General features: G+C 39.4%; 2 protein-coding genes across 3 annotated transcripts in view; one reads left to right on the top strand and one right to left on the bottom strand.

Annotated features, from left to right (window-relative positions):
* Positions 1-1,886: 1,886 nt before the first annotated feature.
* SLC2A1 (solute carrier family 2 member 1) overlaps positions 1,887-16,124 on the bottom strand; it is a 142,342-nt gene continuing 128,104 nt past the window's right edge. For both annotated transcript variants that reach the window (XM_063436126.1, XM_063436127.1), the window contains exons 2-10: positions 13,513-13,605; positions 8,912-9,072; positions 8,371-8,611; positions 8,123-8,285; positions 7,752-7,939; positions 7,332-7,436; positions 5,764-5,865; positions 5,339-5,542; positions 1,887-5,028 (exon numbers count right to left, since the gene is read on the bottom strand). In XM_063436126.1, coding sequence (XP_063292196.1) covers positions 4,825-5,028; positions 5,339-5,542; positions 5,764-5,865; positions 7,332-7,436; positions 7,752-7,939; positions 8,123-8,285; positions 8,371-8,611; positions 8,912-9,072; positions 13,513-13,605 — 1,461 coding nt within the window. In that variant the 3' untranslated portion in view covers positions 1,887-4,824. The remainder of the gene's footprint in view (positions 5,029-5,338; positions 5,543-5,763; positions 5,866-7,331; positions 7,437-7,751; positions 7,940-8,122; positions 8,286-8,370; positions 8,612-8,911; positions 9,073-13,512; positions 13,606-16,124) is intronic.
* Positions 14,526-16,124, top strand: part of PHC2 (polyhomeotic homolog 2) — a 200,343-nt gene continuing 198,744 nt past the window's right edge. Inside the window, exon 1 of the mRNA XM_063436118.1 lies at positions 14,526-14,595. The gene's annotated coding sequence lies outside the window, so the exon portion shown is untranslated. The remainder of the gene's footprint in view (positions 14,596-16,124) is intronic.

Raw genomic sequence — 16,124 nt, 5'->3', positions numbered from 1 at the left:
ATCTAACCCATAATCTAACCCCTTTAACTACCAATTATCCAACCCATAATCACACCCTTATCCTACCAATTATCCAACCCTAATCTAACCCGTAATCTAACCCATTTTCCTACCCCTTATCCAACATCTAATCCAACCCATAATTACACCTCAATCCTACTAATAATCCAAACATAATCTAACTCTTAATTCTACTAATAATAATACTACCTATAATCCCAGTCCTAATCCCACATTTCAAGGGATAACATCTGCTCATGTCATTTATTGGGAATGATCAGTACGCATATATTTAAAGGAGGTGGGCTGGATGCAGGGATGGGATATTGATTGCGAATAGGCAGGAAGCAAGTACAGCATTGGGAACAAAGTTTACTTAACCTGTACCTTTAAATCCTTTCTGATTTATGCCTCAGAATTATGTTGAATGGGAGTGACATTTCTCCTTATTCACTAAGCAATCAGCTGTGTAATTGTTAGAATAATGAGAACCAGTTTAACTGGCCAGGGTGCTATCACATGTTGGCACGATGAGTTCATTATTTGTCATTCTTGTCACGCCTGCAGTTTGAACTTAAATTGTACCTGACATTGTACACACAACTTTTCTTTAAAAGAACAATCCAAACACCATGAGCACTGCAGCTTGCTGTACTGGTCCAAAAGGTAACTGAACCTCTACAGATTAATGTAGTAATTCTTGGACAAAGAGTGTATGCACTACTTTTTCTGAGAAGAGACATGGTTTTTACATTGCTCTTTAACACCACCATTGCTATCACTCTGAAGCATTGGATTGGCTGGGATCATCACCAATGATGCTCTCAGCTGGAGAGGAGGGGTGTACTGAGGGTCTACAGGTACGTAAAACAGTCTTTTATATCACTTCCGGGGAGGAACTCTCCATCTAAATAGGTAGGCTAACACTCTTCTAATACTAAGAACATGTTAGTATCTCTATTGCTAGAGTGTTCCTTTAAAGGGAACCTTTAGTCCCAAAAATAACAAATGTTATTTTTGGTACTAAATGTCCTTCCCCCACGCCCCTTACCTTATGCTCTGTAAAAGCTAAGTAATATAAAGACTACTCACCTTGTTTCCAAAGCAGTGAACTCCTCTGCTGCAGCCTCCAGCTCCGCCTCCGGTGATGTCATCAAGCATGCAATGTGTTACATGTCAGGGTTAGAGTGACAAGACCACCGCACCCAAAACACTTAATTACTCCCCAGATGTTAATATTATCCCCACATTAGAGGTAAACTAATGATCTTGCTTGTGATAATGTTGATCAGGAAGTGTGATTTACATCCAAATTTATACAACTTTTTGGTGTGCCTTAGTGGCTGCTTTGTGAAACGTCCACCAGGAGAGCAAGCGGAAACCGCCTGCCAAATAATTAGTTCAGTTTGTCTAAAATATATCGGATTGGAACTACACAAATGACCGAAACATATTTTATACTTAAAATTTACATTTTTATAATGAAGGCTTTCTAGAATTTGAGAGACTATTTGTTCTCCTTAGCAGGTTTCCTCACTGAATTGTGACTTTTGAATTATGAGAGCCAATTTAGACAAACTCCATTTCACTGTGGGTATTTTTTTTTTTCAATTTGCCTGTTTTCCCTACATGCACTATGTCAGATGGGCGTAAAGTTCTGTTTAATGAATTAACAATTAAAACGAGATTTGGAGGAGCAAGCAGTTTCCATTCATTTATTTGTTGATGCTCTCTTTATCCCCAAACTATCGGCTGTTTATCTTGTAAGGGTATAGGAAAAACATAAGAAATCTTTTTTGTTGTTTTTTTTTTTATTTTGAGATGTTTGTGTTATAAACTTATAATAAATAAAAAAAAAATCCATCTAATGAACAAATGCAAATGTGTGCTGTAGTATACCCTGTATTGTTACAAATATACACACATAACACCAATATTAGTCTTTAAAACATGTAATACGCGAAAAGAATGTTCAACAACAACAAATTTCCACACAGTTTAAGGTACGTTAACATCTTGCTTCCTGTTGCAAATTCAAGTCATTTGGGAAATTATGCGTTTGGGGATTCGTAGTTGGTTAAAGAGCAGTGTCTATGGCCAGAATGTGTATGTATACAGTATATATTTTTTTGGTTAATGAATATGCAGAGCTACATAGGGGTACAGTCTATATAGAGCCAGAATACTTAAATGGAATTGCCAATAGGTAAAACCAAAAGATGGTACTGAACTTGGCGACCTCTTTTTCATTAAAGAAGAGTATACCCCTGATAAGAGCCAAAATATCATTTTGCAACCAAAATATTAGCTTCTGTTAATATTTCCGTCATCATTATTTCAATTATCATACCCTTATGGCTGCAGCCAGGTATCATTGTGGTAGAACAGACGATCACAGAGACAGAAGTGATAATATGGGAACAATCAGCACAGTGAGGCGATGTTTACATCGGCAGAAACACATTAGGAAATATGAATCTGTCTTAAATAACAATTACAGAGAGTTATGAAATAAAATCACCACAGTTTTTGAAATTTTACATATATTATGTTCTTACAACAGGTCCAATTGCATTCACTGAAACAAAGTCCAATTAGTACAAAAAAAAAAATACATTTATTCTAAATATCAAGAACCGTTCATAAATCTAGTTACAATTGAAAAAAATTGACCTTTACACTTTTTGACCAACTGTGCAACATACATCACATGGCGACTATAATAAATATATACAGTACATCTGTTACACTCAGGTGGTCAACTAACAGCATTCAAACAAAAAAAAAATATATATATTTATATATATATGAGTATAAATATATATATATATAAATACCTTTACTCTATACATCAAATACAAGAAATGTGTTTTTCCATTTACAGATGAGGGAAAAGGAAGAAGGAGGGGGTGACACTTAAGGGGTTTAGTATTAGATGATGAAAGAGTTAATGGTGCAGAGCCCTTTGTGGACTGATTATATCGTTATAGACTACGTCAGTGGGAAACATGATGGGCTCGTGGGGTGGATTCTACCACTTGCTTGTCCTCAACAAACCTTTGACTGTTCGCTCCAAATCTACAAATCGAAATGAGTGTATTTTACACTTAGTGTGTTGGCGCAGTTGAGTTAGGATGAGAGTCAGTAGCGTAGCTCAGTGCTGAGAGTGTCATGAAAACACAGGATCAGCTATTTGTACCTCTAGTTATTTTCTTGGTACCAACATGTTTGAAGACTGAAATCAGGGGTCGCAGCCATTTGAATGTTTTCAGTGCTGCTGCAGATACCCCAGGACGAGAATGAGTTACCCATTAATCATATCTAGTGCATTGTGAACCCTTTACTGCTCAGCAGTGCCAGGGAGTATCATCAGTGCAGAGTACCCTCAAGATCGAACTGCTTTACTCCAACTATACTTGGACCCCTTGAACCACAAGCAAAGTGCATCCCCTAGAGAGCCTAACCTGAGCGTTGAAACTAGGCTGTTAAGAGACATCTCTACCCTGATGACTCTGCACACAAAGGACATGTCAAATCTAAGACCTCCCCGTGTACCTAGGAGTTTACCGCAGGGTTCTTCAAACTCTGACCCCCTATATGCTGCTGAACTACAACTCCCATGATTCTTTGTCTGTCTATTTTACTCAAAGAATCATGGGAGTTGAAGTTCAGCATCATTTTGGAGGGCCAGAGTGTGGAGAACCCTGGCTTAGAGATTAGGTAGACATAAGGTAAGTATGGAATGCCGAAAGCATCAAACTAGCATCTTTCTGAGTGGGTCTTATATGTATTTCTTATTATATATATATGCACTGAAGTGTCTGGTAGACACTACTTCTTAGCATCTGTAAATACATAGAATAAAACAAAAGTCTGTTGGGAAAGTTAACCAGCAGGACTAAAGGAGAACAGACGGACAAGAGACTGTGAGATTATGAGATAGACTGTTTACATCTAAACAGACAGCCCATGAGCAGGGGTGTGCAGACAGTATATATTTTGTTCCTGCAGCACAAGCCACCGTCTTAGGAAACTATCATATGTGACTGCAGAGAGAGACACAGAAATCACAAATGATTCTACAAATTGCTCACAAGGGGTGGTTCTGATGATTGTCAGTGTGTGAACTAACGCTACACATGGGTGTCACGTTACAAATTGTAGCACGGTAGTTAATACTATATCAGGTGATCACATATATTACAGTTCCACTAACCATTCTCATCTTTTAAATAATTCAGCCCATCTACAGTCACCTTGGAGAACCCTGTACCTCTACAGTCATGGGGAGAGATTAAAAAAAATACTACAGTATGTAAACATGACGGGATGGGGTGGTTAATTTAACCTCTTCATTCATTTCCCAGTTATAACATTTTTTTCTAATGTACGCTAATTAAAAAATAATCTGTTTAAAAAAGGAAATCATATATATATATATATATATATATATATAGAGAGAGAGAGAGATAATATTTAAAAATAAAAAACAAGCTTTCGTTCATCTCTGTGATGTATGAGAAATGACCCTGCGAGATCTATTGGTGTATATAGATATACACCATATCTGTTCATGTGTGTGAAATGCAGAGAGCGGCTGAGGCTGAAAATGGCTTTGACTTGCCATAAAAAGGTGACTTCTTAACATGAGAGCAAATAGATGTCAGATGGAGGCCTAGAAATAGCAGGTACCAGCCCCTTTCCTCCCTGGTTTTAGACACCTCCAAGACGCACTTGTAGACAGGCCACAGGTCTATACGCAGGTAGAGAATGAGGGAAGGTAAGAGAGGGAAGTAACAAGAGGTAGTTGCCAGATGTGAAATGTTAGACTTGAGAGTCCGCACCAAGACTGCGGAATTCCTCCGGGGAAGCTTGTTTGTCTGGCTGGCTTTCACCGCCATGACGGAAATCTGAGGCAATTTCATCGAATGTACGGCCTTTGGTTTCAGGCACCTTGAAGAAGGTGAAGATGAAGAATAGGATGAGCAGCACTGTGAAAATGATGAAGACGTAAGCACCGCAGAGTTGCTGTAGAAGAAAAAAAGGAGATTTGTGTTACACCGTGAAATAAGCAGTTTGTCAGAATTGACGTGAATCTTCCTGGATCTACAGCGCATTTCTACAAACACCATGTTCTGGATTCTTTTACTCATAATGTATCTTTAACTAATTTTATCTCTGCTGTATATCAACTGAAACAGTTTGTGAAAATATAAATGTCTCTCTCACAAGAATCCAGACTCATTTTCAGATGGCTAAATAAATCTGAAATAAACTGTTTACTCATTTCGGAAACCAAAATGTTTCTTTCAACTTCTGGAACCCAAGCTAGACTTACCTCAATGTATTGGAAGCCCATTCCCACAATGAAATTTGATGTCCAGTTTGAAAGTCCAGCGACAGCAATAGCAGCAGGTCGAGGTCCCTGACTGAAGAGCTCAGCAACAATGAACCATGGTATTGGTCCTGGTCCGATCTCAAAGAAAGCCACAAAGCCAAAGATGGCCACAATGCTGAGATAGGACATTCCTTTAAAGTCGTCCTAAATAACAGAGACAGGAGACTTATTTTCTTGGAGAAATTGTGTTGTTAAATCAACAAATAGTACCTTATAGACAAGAAGTGATAGACACAATTGTTAACTCAAGTCATCTTCAGCTCAGTGTAGGACTCTTCTAATGGGAATTGATTTATCCATGGGAGATACATATGGGTGCTACTGAACTCGGGCACGTTGTGTTGCTATTAAACTTATAAACTCACCAAAAGAGCCAGGGCAATCGTCATCAGTATTGCACAGCCTGCCATGCCACCCAGTCCGATGAGATGGAGTGTTCTGCGGCCAGCACGTTCAACCACAAACAGCTGCAAGAAGAATGGTGTCCATTAAAATCAGTCAATACGCAGCTGAACTGGCACTCATCTTCATAGAATTCCTCAACACACCCTATAAATACGTTTCCTAAATAGATCTCTACCACACTAGTTCCAAAACAAGTCTCCCCCAATACAATAATCCAGCATACCATTAACCACTTAATGATGTTAGGAAGTCCCATGCCATCTTAAACATGGTAGGCTTTAACACCAAGGTAAGACAGTATGAAATGTACTGCAGTTTTGGTGCAATCAGGGTTAAATCCCTGCTGACACTGGGGAGCCCAAGATATCAGTCAATACATGGAGCTTCCCTCTTTCAGCCTGGACCATATTTAGTGTCTGAAACAGAGTGCTGCATATAGCCATTTAAATCACGACTGAAAACACCCCAGTAGGGTCTCCTTTCATACCTGTTGCCAGTGGTCACCCCTGGAATTGGCCTACAGCACCGATAACCATGTTATGTTTGATTGTTAGGGTTAGATGTAGGAGGAGGTATGGTTAGGATTAGTGTAGGGTAAGTGGTAGTGCTTAATATCGGTTAAAGGGACACTAAAGTCAAATAGACCATGTAATCTCAATGTAGTGGTTTGGGTGCAGTGGCCCAGTCTTTGTAAAACATTGTAGTTATTTAGAAATGGCAGCGTTTACTTTGCAAGGTTAAATCCACTTCTAGCGACTGTCTTACAATGTTTTACTGTGGGAAAGTTTGAATTTAAGCGCGGTACTTGCCCAGCATGCGCATCAGGTCGTCAATGTTCCTCAATGAGGAGCATTGGATTGGAGGCCATACCACCTCCATGATGTCGCAGGAGGCACAGTGGTGAGTAACACTGGGAGAGTTTCAGTGCTGGAAAGAGGTAAGTAAAACTTTTATTTTGTTAATTTTATTTGAAAAAGTTGGGGACCTATATAGAACTAGAGACAGGGGCACTATAGCGTTAGGAACATACGTTTGTATTCCTTACACTTACAGTGTTCCTTTAATGCTGTTTTAGGGTTTGGTATATTGTAGGTTAGGGTATGTGTATGGTTAAAGTTTGTGTAAGTATATGGGTTGGTGTACGGTCAGGGTTGATGTATGGCTAGTGTTATCTGCCTACATTGCTCTTTATCAGTAAATAAAATGATCTCTCCCACCCAATAAACACTTTGCAACACCCCAATAGATTTCTCTTAATGAATATTTCTAACCCAAACCAAATAAATATTCACCACGCAAGAGCATTTTGAAAAACCTAATAACTTTCTTCTATGCCCAAAAATCTTTCCCAGCTCCAGTAACAGTAACTCTCTCGCCAAATAATACTCATTTGTGAAAACAAGTAATGATTTCTCAGAACCCCCATATCTTTACTCTAGTATCCTAATATGATTACATTTAAATTCTTAGTCCAGATTAAAGCACTGTACATTTTAAAGAAGACAATTGAAACCATGCGTCTACTCACCGACACAACTGTGAAGGCCGTATTCACAATGCCAGCACCAATAGTTGCGTAGATAGGCTGAGGAACTTGAGCTTTTTCGAATATCATTGTAGAATAATAGAAAACCTGGGGAAGTAAGAAGAAAACTTGTTTGCATATCCCCATTATAGCAGCACCAATTAATTTGCAATAAACATAATAGATGCGTTTGCCCAGCTGCAACCCTTATTCCCCAGTAAACAAAAACAAAAACGATACCCACTGTACACAAAAGAGTAGAATGGCACAGTTTGCATTACTGTAACACACTCTTCCTTAATTTATTCTTTAAAGGAAAAGGTTACGAGGTGCAGGTTTTACCCAAATTACCTGATCAGATTAGTTGTGATAATTTTTAAAACAAATAAAACCAATGATTTGCTTCCCTTTTGCTGTACTTACTGCATTAATTCCAGAAAGTTGTTGGGAAAGTTGGAGGACGATTGCAATGAAGATAGGCTGGCGGTAAAGGGGTGATCGGAAAAGTTCCAAAATGGTAACTTTCTTTTCCCGCATCATCTGCCTACTTTCCTCCTTCATTTCCTGCAGGTCCGCACTCACATCAGTGGTACCACGTAGCTTCTTAAGAACTGAAATGGGTATAAAGATACAAAGGATTCAATAGGTGGCACCACCAGTGGCCCCAATGTGATATTTCTGCCATTTTTGGCTTTGTAGGTGCACCCACCCTGCTGATTTGATTTAGCATTATACCAACGAGGGCCTTTAAAATTGCACCCCAAAGTAGCCGCCCAATAAAGATGGAAACTCACCACTTTTGGCCTTGTCTTCTTCATTACGGTTAATGAGCAGGAAACGAGGACTTTCTGGACAGAATGGAAGGACCACACACTGTATGAGCGTGGGAACGAAAATACAACCCAGTAGCAGAGGCCACAGGGTGGCGTTGCCCATGATGGGTTCCAAACCAAAGATCTGTGGAAATAAAGGGAAAAGATCAATCAAACTGTTCACAATATTGAGGACACAAAAAGACACATACACTATTGCTGTTTTATACCTGAGCTATAAGAATTCCAACTACAACTCCCAATTGATGCAGGGTTCCCAAGGCTCCACGAAGAGCAGTAGGTGCCACTTCTCCAACATACATAGGTACAAATCCAGTGGTGAGACCACAGTAAAGGCCAATGACAAACCGGCCAGCAATCAGCATCTCAAAGGAATACGCCATCTTGGAAAAGCCCATTAGGATAGAAGCAATCAAGGCAAGAATATTTGCCATTAACATGGAGTTCCGCCTGTAAGCAAACAGTAGAGATTAGACCCATATATGTGTTTTTTCAGATAAAATAGATATATAAGATATATAAACTTTATGGTTATGCTTATATACGAGGAAATATTGAGTGGGGGCCAATTCTCCGTCAAGTGCTCATAAACTAAGATGGGGAATTATTAGAGAGGGAAGTACAGGTTTGATGCTACAGTCCACTCTATGAGCAGACTAACTAAGCAGATTAAAGCCTTTAAATAGTGCTCGGCTGAGACTCTTCACTAACAACCAGATACTCTGACACCAAGACCTGATGGTTGCTCACCTGCCAAATCTATTAACAAACAGCCCAACAGAAAATGAACCAATCATTCCTCCCACAGAGAAGATGGCGACTGACAAGGACCACAATGAAGTCAGTGTTTCAGGTGAGATAGGCTGCTGGTATCGGCTCATCCACGTTTCATTGTAAAACGCTTCGATGACCTATACAGAGACAGAAAGACAGAATCCGGTGAGTGAGACTGGACACGTATGATCTGCAGTACAATCTCATTAGCTTTTCACCTATATTCAGTTTTATTGGTGATTACCATGAACATAATGTGTAAATGAACATTTGTGCTCTGGACATGGAAAGGGGAATTTAGACTTGGCCTACTATCCCTATTACAGGTGTTGAGAAAGAGGGCCTCTAAGATACCTGCTGTCTCGGTGCAGTGCCAGGAAACAACCACTAGGTGTCAGTAAACACCCAAAAAACCCTCTTCTCCTGCAGTGCCAAGTCTTTGGACTCATGTTACTCAGCTGGAGTCCACCTCCCAAGCTGACTAATTTCAGCCAATGATTTGTCACCTGATCCACACCACGGCTGGGGTGAATGAGTCCAAAGCACCAGGTGGAAATTCCTGCAACATACACAAAGCGTACACCGCAGCGGGTGTGTCAGAAAAGAGCCCTGGGGTTGGTTGACGCAGGAGGCGAGCAGGGAGCATGAATTTTACATGACTATCTTACAGGAGGAAGACAGAGTGTGACCTATTTACCTTCAGAGTGGCATGCAATGTATCAATGTTTAGACATTCATGCACATTCTATCTAGCCATCCATCACCATAGAAGGAGATTCTATCTAGAAATCTAGCCATTCATCACCATACAAGGAGATAATATCTAGATATCTATCTATCAATCTATCCGTCACCATACAATATACAGATATCATACACATTCTATCTAGCCATTAATCACCATACAAGGAGATTCTACTAGATATCTATCGATCTATCTATCTATCTATCCGTCACCATACAATATACAGATATCATACACATTCTATCTAGCCATTAATCACCATACAAGGAGATTCTATCTAGATATCTAATCTATCAATCTATCCGTCACCATACAATATACAGATATCATACACATTCTATCTAGCCATACATCAGCATACAAGGAGATACCCATACATCAGCATACAAGGAGATACTACTAGCTAACTATCTATCTATCCGTCACCATACCATATACAGATATCATACACATTCTATCTAGCCATACATCAGCATAAAATGTATAGATATTCATACACATTCTATCAATCTATCTATCTATCTATCCGTCACCATACAATATACAGATATCATACACATGCTATCTATCTAGCCATCCATCGCCATACAAGGAGATTCTATCTATCTATCTAGCCATCCATCACCATACATTATATAGATAATTTATACACATTATGTCTATCTAGATACCTACCCACCCATCACCATAGAATGTCTAGATATTCTTACACATTCCGCATATTTAGCCATCCATCACTCAGCTGTCAAACGTAACCAAATAGGAACCAATGACATTTCATGCTACCGTCTCACACTGGTCTCTTAAGACCTTATCCTCACATGGAATGTCATGATTATTGAGAATTTGCTGATCTGTACGTAACTAAATCAGACATCCTATTTTAATATGGAATTTTAACCCCTTCACGGCCAAGGTTGAGCAAATCCTGTGTTAAATTGACATTCTTGACCCTGGACAAGCTTAAGACTAGATTGTTATGGTGGAATTATACTGCTGGCAAAAACCAAAAACTTTATTTGAATCTCTAATGCTGACCAAATTCTGTAGTAAAAATCAGTCCTGCAGAGCCTTAAAGAGACAGATCCATATTGTTTTTCATTTTTGAGCAGTAAATACCTGTATATTAAAATTCCTAAGAAACCATGCTTTTCTCCTGTTCAGCCTGTCTTCACACTTTGAGCTTTATTTATTGAACTAGGATTTGACAAGAGGGTTGTCATTTTTAGGCCAAAGTAGAATTTTTTTTTAATAATTGTCCAGCTTAGCAGCAGCTCGGCTATTCAAAGCCTGAAATTTTTAATTGCCTTGCCAATTCTCTGCAATTTATTTAACGTCTATAGCTCTGTATGTGACTTAAGCCTCTCCCTGATTTTCAGTAAAAGAAAATGGACCTTTTTTTTTTTTTTTGTATAACTGCGAAGGTCACGGTGACCCATGTCATCGGAATCTTGCACATTTCACGGCCTGTGCTTTGATTACAAGGTTGGGCACAGGGACAAGAATAGTCTTGTTTTCATAAATTATTTTAACTAGTCGTGGTGTGGCACGCTGTATGTCTGGAGGTAGACATCGGTGCAAGGGATTCTGGGTAGTTCAGGAACTTCACATGCCCAACCCATCCGCACAGGAGTGATGGTGGGTCTTGGAAGACTGAAAGCTTTAAATGTTCCAAATTAGTGTGTGGCTATTTCTTAGCAGTGAAATGGTTAAGCCAAGAGCTGATCATTGTGACTCAGCAATCTGTTCTCAAATCACCCCCCTGGCGCCTGCTCTGTTTGCTGCAGACACAGTGGGAAAAAATCATTTATATCATGCCAGCAGCATCAATGTGGATTAGTTACATGCAGTCTGTGCCACCTTATCTGGACTTTTCTGCCTAAGGATGAGATCCGCCCATCAACTGGCAGAGAAATTATACATCTCATTATATATATTTCTCTGGCACTCAATAGTTAACAGTCTCGCCTTTCCTCTTTCTCTCTCCCTCTGCAGTCAGGAGCATTGCATTCGTTAATGCAGCTATTGTGGCCCCTGTTTGAATGTGATTTGAAATGACATTGAAATAAGCAGACAAGGTTGCACTGTACTGAGAGTTACGGCAAGCAGGGTAACTGGGTGTTTTTCGGGGGTTCTAGCTGTGTATATACTAATCCTTAACCCTTTCGTTCCCAGAAGAAGAAGCAAAGATCCAGTGAAGATTGCGTCAGTGGGCATAAGTGTGAGTAGGCAGAATGGCTGCCTCGGCACATTAACTGCCCCTGCTCATTCACTGCCTGGGGCAATTTCTATCTGCTCCGCTCTTCTTCGTAAAGGTGGATCTTCACTAAACAGAGAGCTGCGAAAAATTAACAAGAGAATCGCAGATTTGCATCCAAACATTCTCCAATTCATCTGTTTTTAAAACTCAACTATTGCAGCAATTAGTGCTTCCCCTTGTCAGTTCTCCACAATTCATGGTTTACTGAATAAACCCCTTAGTGATCATTGTGTTTCAGCACTTTACCCGAACAATGCCATTGCTGCCAGGTAGCTGCCTCTAACCATGTGCTCGAGGATTTGGCTGCATTGCCTGTGATACATTTTATGTGGTAGCTGTCTTTCATTCCCAGAAAAGGAACCATGTGACTATCAATTACCACAGACCAGAAATTTATTCAAGGGACCCTCTAGGTCAGGGAATTGCATTCTCCCAAAATTATTAATTTATAATAAAAAGAGAAACGTTTCCAAGTATGAATTACAACATTCATTAATAAATATTTATTATTATTAGTTTATTATCTTTGTATTATGCTATTATATTTTATCAGAATATAGCTGATGTAACTGGAATGTAACTATATAAAGCTATGTTATTTAAATTGTTAAATAGATTTTGTTGATTTAAACATATTTTTAAATCAATATTTTAGGTACAGTTTATTCTGATTGCCCTAAGAGAAAGGTGCAAAAAACAAGGTACTGGCAGATTTTATTTTCTAGAATTGCTGGTGGCAAATAAGTCTAAGGTCATAGGATGTGCTCTTTTCTAGTTGGGAATAAAGATGGCACCCCACAGGCATGTCCGTCACGGACTCCCGCAGCTCAGAGGTTAAGAGGAAATCTTAATTCCTGGGAGTCTAACAGCTTGATGTAATCTCAACGGACAGGTTAATCTGCCTAATGAGATGTGCTATTTTAGAGGCTCTGTGTGCGTCTGAGAGAAGCCTATGTTTATGTTCAGACAAACACAACAAACTCACCCCAAACAACCCCCTGTCATGTGCATCACGTTTTGGGGAGCACACCCCAAATAGGATTGAAAAAATTAATCTTCAGATTTATCTAATTCGCCAATGAGATCTCAACTCAGATAATAATATCACATTTCTGACTTAAACTACAATTTATTCTGTATCACAGACCCTGGGGACTAAGATGCGATGTTTATATGTTTCATTTCTTCTAACTGTGCCTGCAAACTTTAGCCTGTATAGTGTAAGATAAGGTGGTCCTTGCAGGAAACATTAGTATTGTTTTTTTGGGTACTTATATTGTATAATACATTGATACAGTTTGTTGGAGTGATACCCTGGCTGATCTGACAAGCCTGGCTGGGCAGTATGTGAAAGTCATATGCTCCTGGTGTAAAATGTATAAACGATGGCAATTCTTTGGGATCCTGGCTTTGATTCGTTACATGATTTAACACTGAGGGCAAATAAATCCCATGTGTCCCCATGCAACACTTGCTACAACCGTGCCACAGGCTGCACAGGAGATATAGAAACCTGTCGTTACTCTGGGTACTAGATGTTCATGAATCCTTAAAGTACTATAAGGTTCTTACCTTCTGTGGTGCGTTGATGACTCCAGTATTGTAGCCGAACTGCAGTGAGCCCATGACAGCGATACCCACCGCCACCATCAGACGCACCGTCATCTGTTGAATAAACACATTGAAGTTTGTCAGAATATTATTACCACACAGGGATAATCTTGGGAATTTAAATTTAGGGTTCAGCTAGGTAACATCAAGTATTATTCACACACAGAACCTAGCTAATGAATATTAAATATTCACACAGAGAGCTCATCTTGGGAGTATTATCCACACACAGGACTCGGCTAGAGAATATAGAATATTCTTCACATATACGGAAAAGCAGGAATTTGTCACACATGGTGGTGAATTATAATGTATATATATTTAATTTGTCCATAAAACAATGTGATATACTTATGTTGCCGTTTGGGGTGTAAATCCTTGTGACTAAGAATCTGTACTAGGGATGGACCAATATAATTTTTCCAGAGCCGATGCCGATTATCAATCGCATTTTGGGCCGATAACGGGTGCCGATATTCTGTACATCTAAAGTTTTGAAAAAGTAACGCAATTTCTCCACAAATCTGGCATGAACACCTCTCTCAGGCAGCCAGTACATGCTGGGATCTGTGAGATCACAGCATGCACAGTGCTGTTACTGATAGGAGTTTGCTGATAGCAATCACACTCCTAGCACTCTGTCAGCCAGATCAGTGCTTTACAGAAGATTATTTATTTACTGTCTCACCTCCCTGCCTTCAGCTGAGCTCCACATGCGGGGACTCACAGAAAGGGATGACATGAGGTCACGACGTGGTGAGGTGTGTACATTATCAGTAACATTGGTAAAATACAAGTACCATACTGATTATCAGTAAAATGCTGAATATCGGCTCTAATAATCGGTGAAACCAATAATCGGTCTGTCCCTAATTTGTACCACTTGGATAAATGTGTGTCCCATGTACATTTAGTGCAATGAAATCATTAATCATTAATAAAGACTTGTTCTCTCTGTACAGGAGAGTGTGTGCAGATGTGTTGTTTCAATAATGAGGCCGAATATTGGGGAGGTGCTACGACCCTGAGCCTGTTTCAAATCAGGTAATGTCAGAGAATACAGTTTGCTTCCAAAAATGTGGTGTTTTTACCCCCACCTTAAATAAGCTGCTGGTTTTGTGCAGACGCTGTTGCAGATATAAGCACACTAACAGCCTAGAACAATCGGAGCTTGTTTAAGGGATGGAGTTTGAAGAAGTGATGTCTGTTCCCTACTCTGCCAGTCCATCAATGGTTTTATTGTACCCAAAACATACCAGCCAAGCCGAGTAGAAAAAAATCCGATCAGTTTAAGTTAAGCAGCTTTAAAGCCTCCCGGGAAGGATTGTGCCCAAGCAAAGCGTTTTAACGTTTAGCAGACCTGTTGCAAACGTCCCGCAATATGCAGGATTTACTCCAAAGCTATTCGGTTGGGGTCAGGGTACAATGAGACTTAGTAAAAATCCATGGGGTGCCCACTCTCCCTACTTACATATGGTCACAAAATACCTCGCAGACAATAACAACCGAACAGAGTCTTTTGGGTGAGATCCAGAGTCTGTAAATTTCCAAATCATTTTATTAGGAAATAAATTGTGACCCTTAACCTTTTATAGGAACTGCTGGTGAAATCCAGTCTGGTAGTGTCAACATGAAAGGATGATTGTTTGTCATCTATTACCGTACATCAGTTAACACACATGCACGCACTCATTTCAGAATATCTACAAAACTGAGCAGATACAGACACTTGGGACCAGGATAAGCTATCGCAAGTTGAGATCCTTCTTAATAACCAGTTGGAAATAGATAAGATTTACCGTAATAATATCCTAGAGTCTGTAATTGGGCAAGGGAGGTGCTTTGTGGTTGGTGTCACAGCCTTTCTTGAAATGGAGATAAACAGTGCAATACCATCGCTCTGCCCTAAGAAATGTCTTCAGATTGATCCAATGGTTTACCGACTTTTTAGTTAGTAATAATAAAGTGGGGTTACAGAAAGGAAAAGTCTAACACTCTACAAAATGCAGAAAGGTCTGGCGCTACGTGGGATATTGTTCCGTGGATTTATATTACATGGGATTATTAAAAAAAAAAACATGAATCCAGCATCAGCACCAACAAGTGGATCAAACAACCGTGAGCATGTTTGCATCCATTCAGTGATAAAACACCTGACATGATCCATTCTCACACAAACACACAAGGATGTATTCACTTCTGAATTGTAGTGCTCTGAAAACCGAATGACAAAATTTAGACTAAAATAGCTGATAAAGAAAAAAATCTCCCGATTCAGCTATAGTCACAGCTTTATTATTTTAGACTACATTTAACTAATGTTTGCTGTAGTGAATAAGTTGAGACACGTAACAAAACTTGTGACTCAGTTGAGTTAGTAACACATTGACTATTGTCTCACCGCAGATCCCTATTTAGTGAAAAAGCCCCATTGCTACACATATAGTATGTAAAGCTGCAGGTTGATTATAGATGTCTGAGTCAAATTATAAAAATAGAATCTTGTAAATACATTTCCTCCTGCTTCTCAGCTCTGTCACCCTGCATTCAGGAACTTCCTCAATAAAGATTTG

Source organism: Pelobates fuscus, chromosome 11, assembly GCF_036172605.1.
Source record: "Pelobates fuscus isolate aPelFus1 chromosome 11, aPelFus1.pri, whole genome shotgun sequence".
Lineage (NCBI taxonomy): Eukaryota > Metazoa > Chordata > Amphibia > Anura > Pelobatidae > Pelobates > Pelobates fuscus.
The sequence above is the reverse complement of the archived record's forward strand: the minus strand, read 5'-3'. Positions and strand labels throughout refer to the sequence as shown.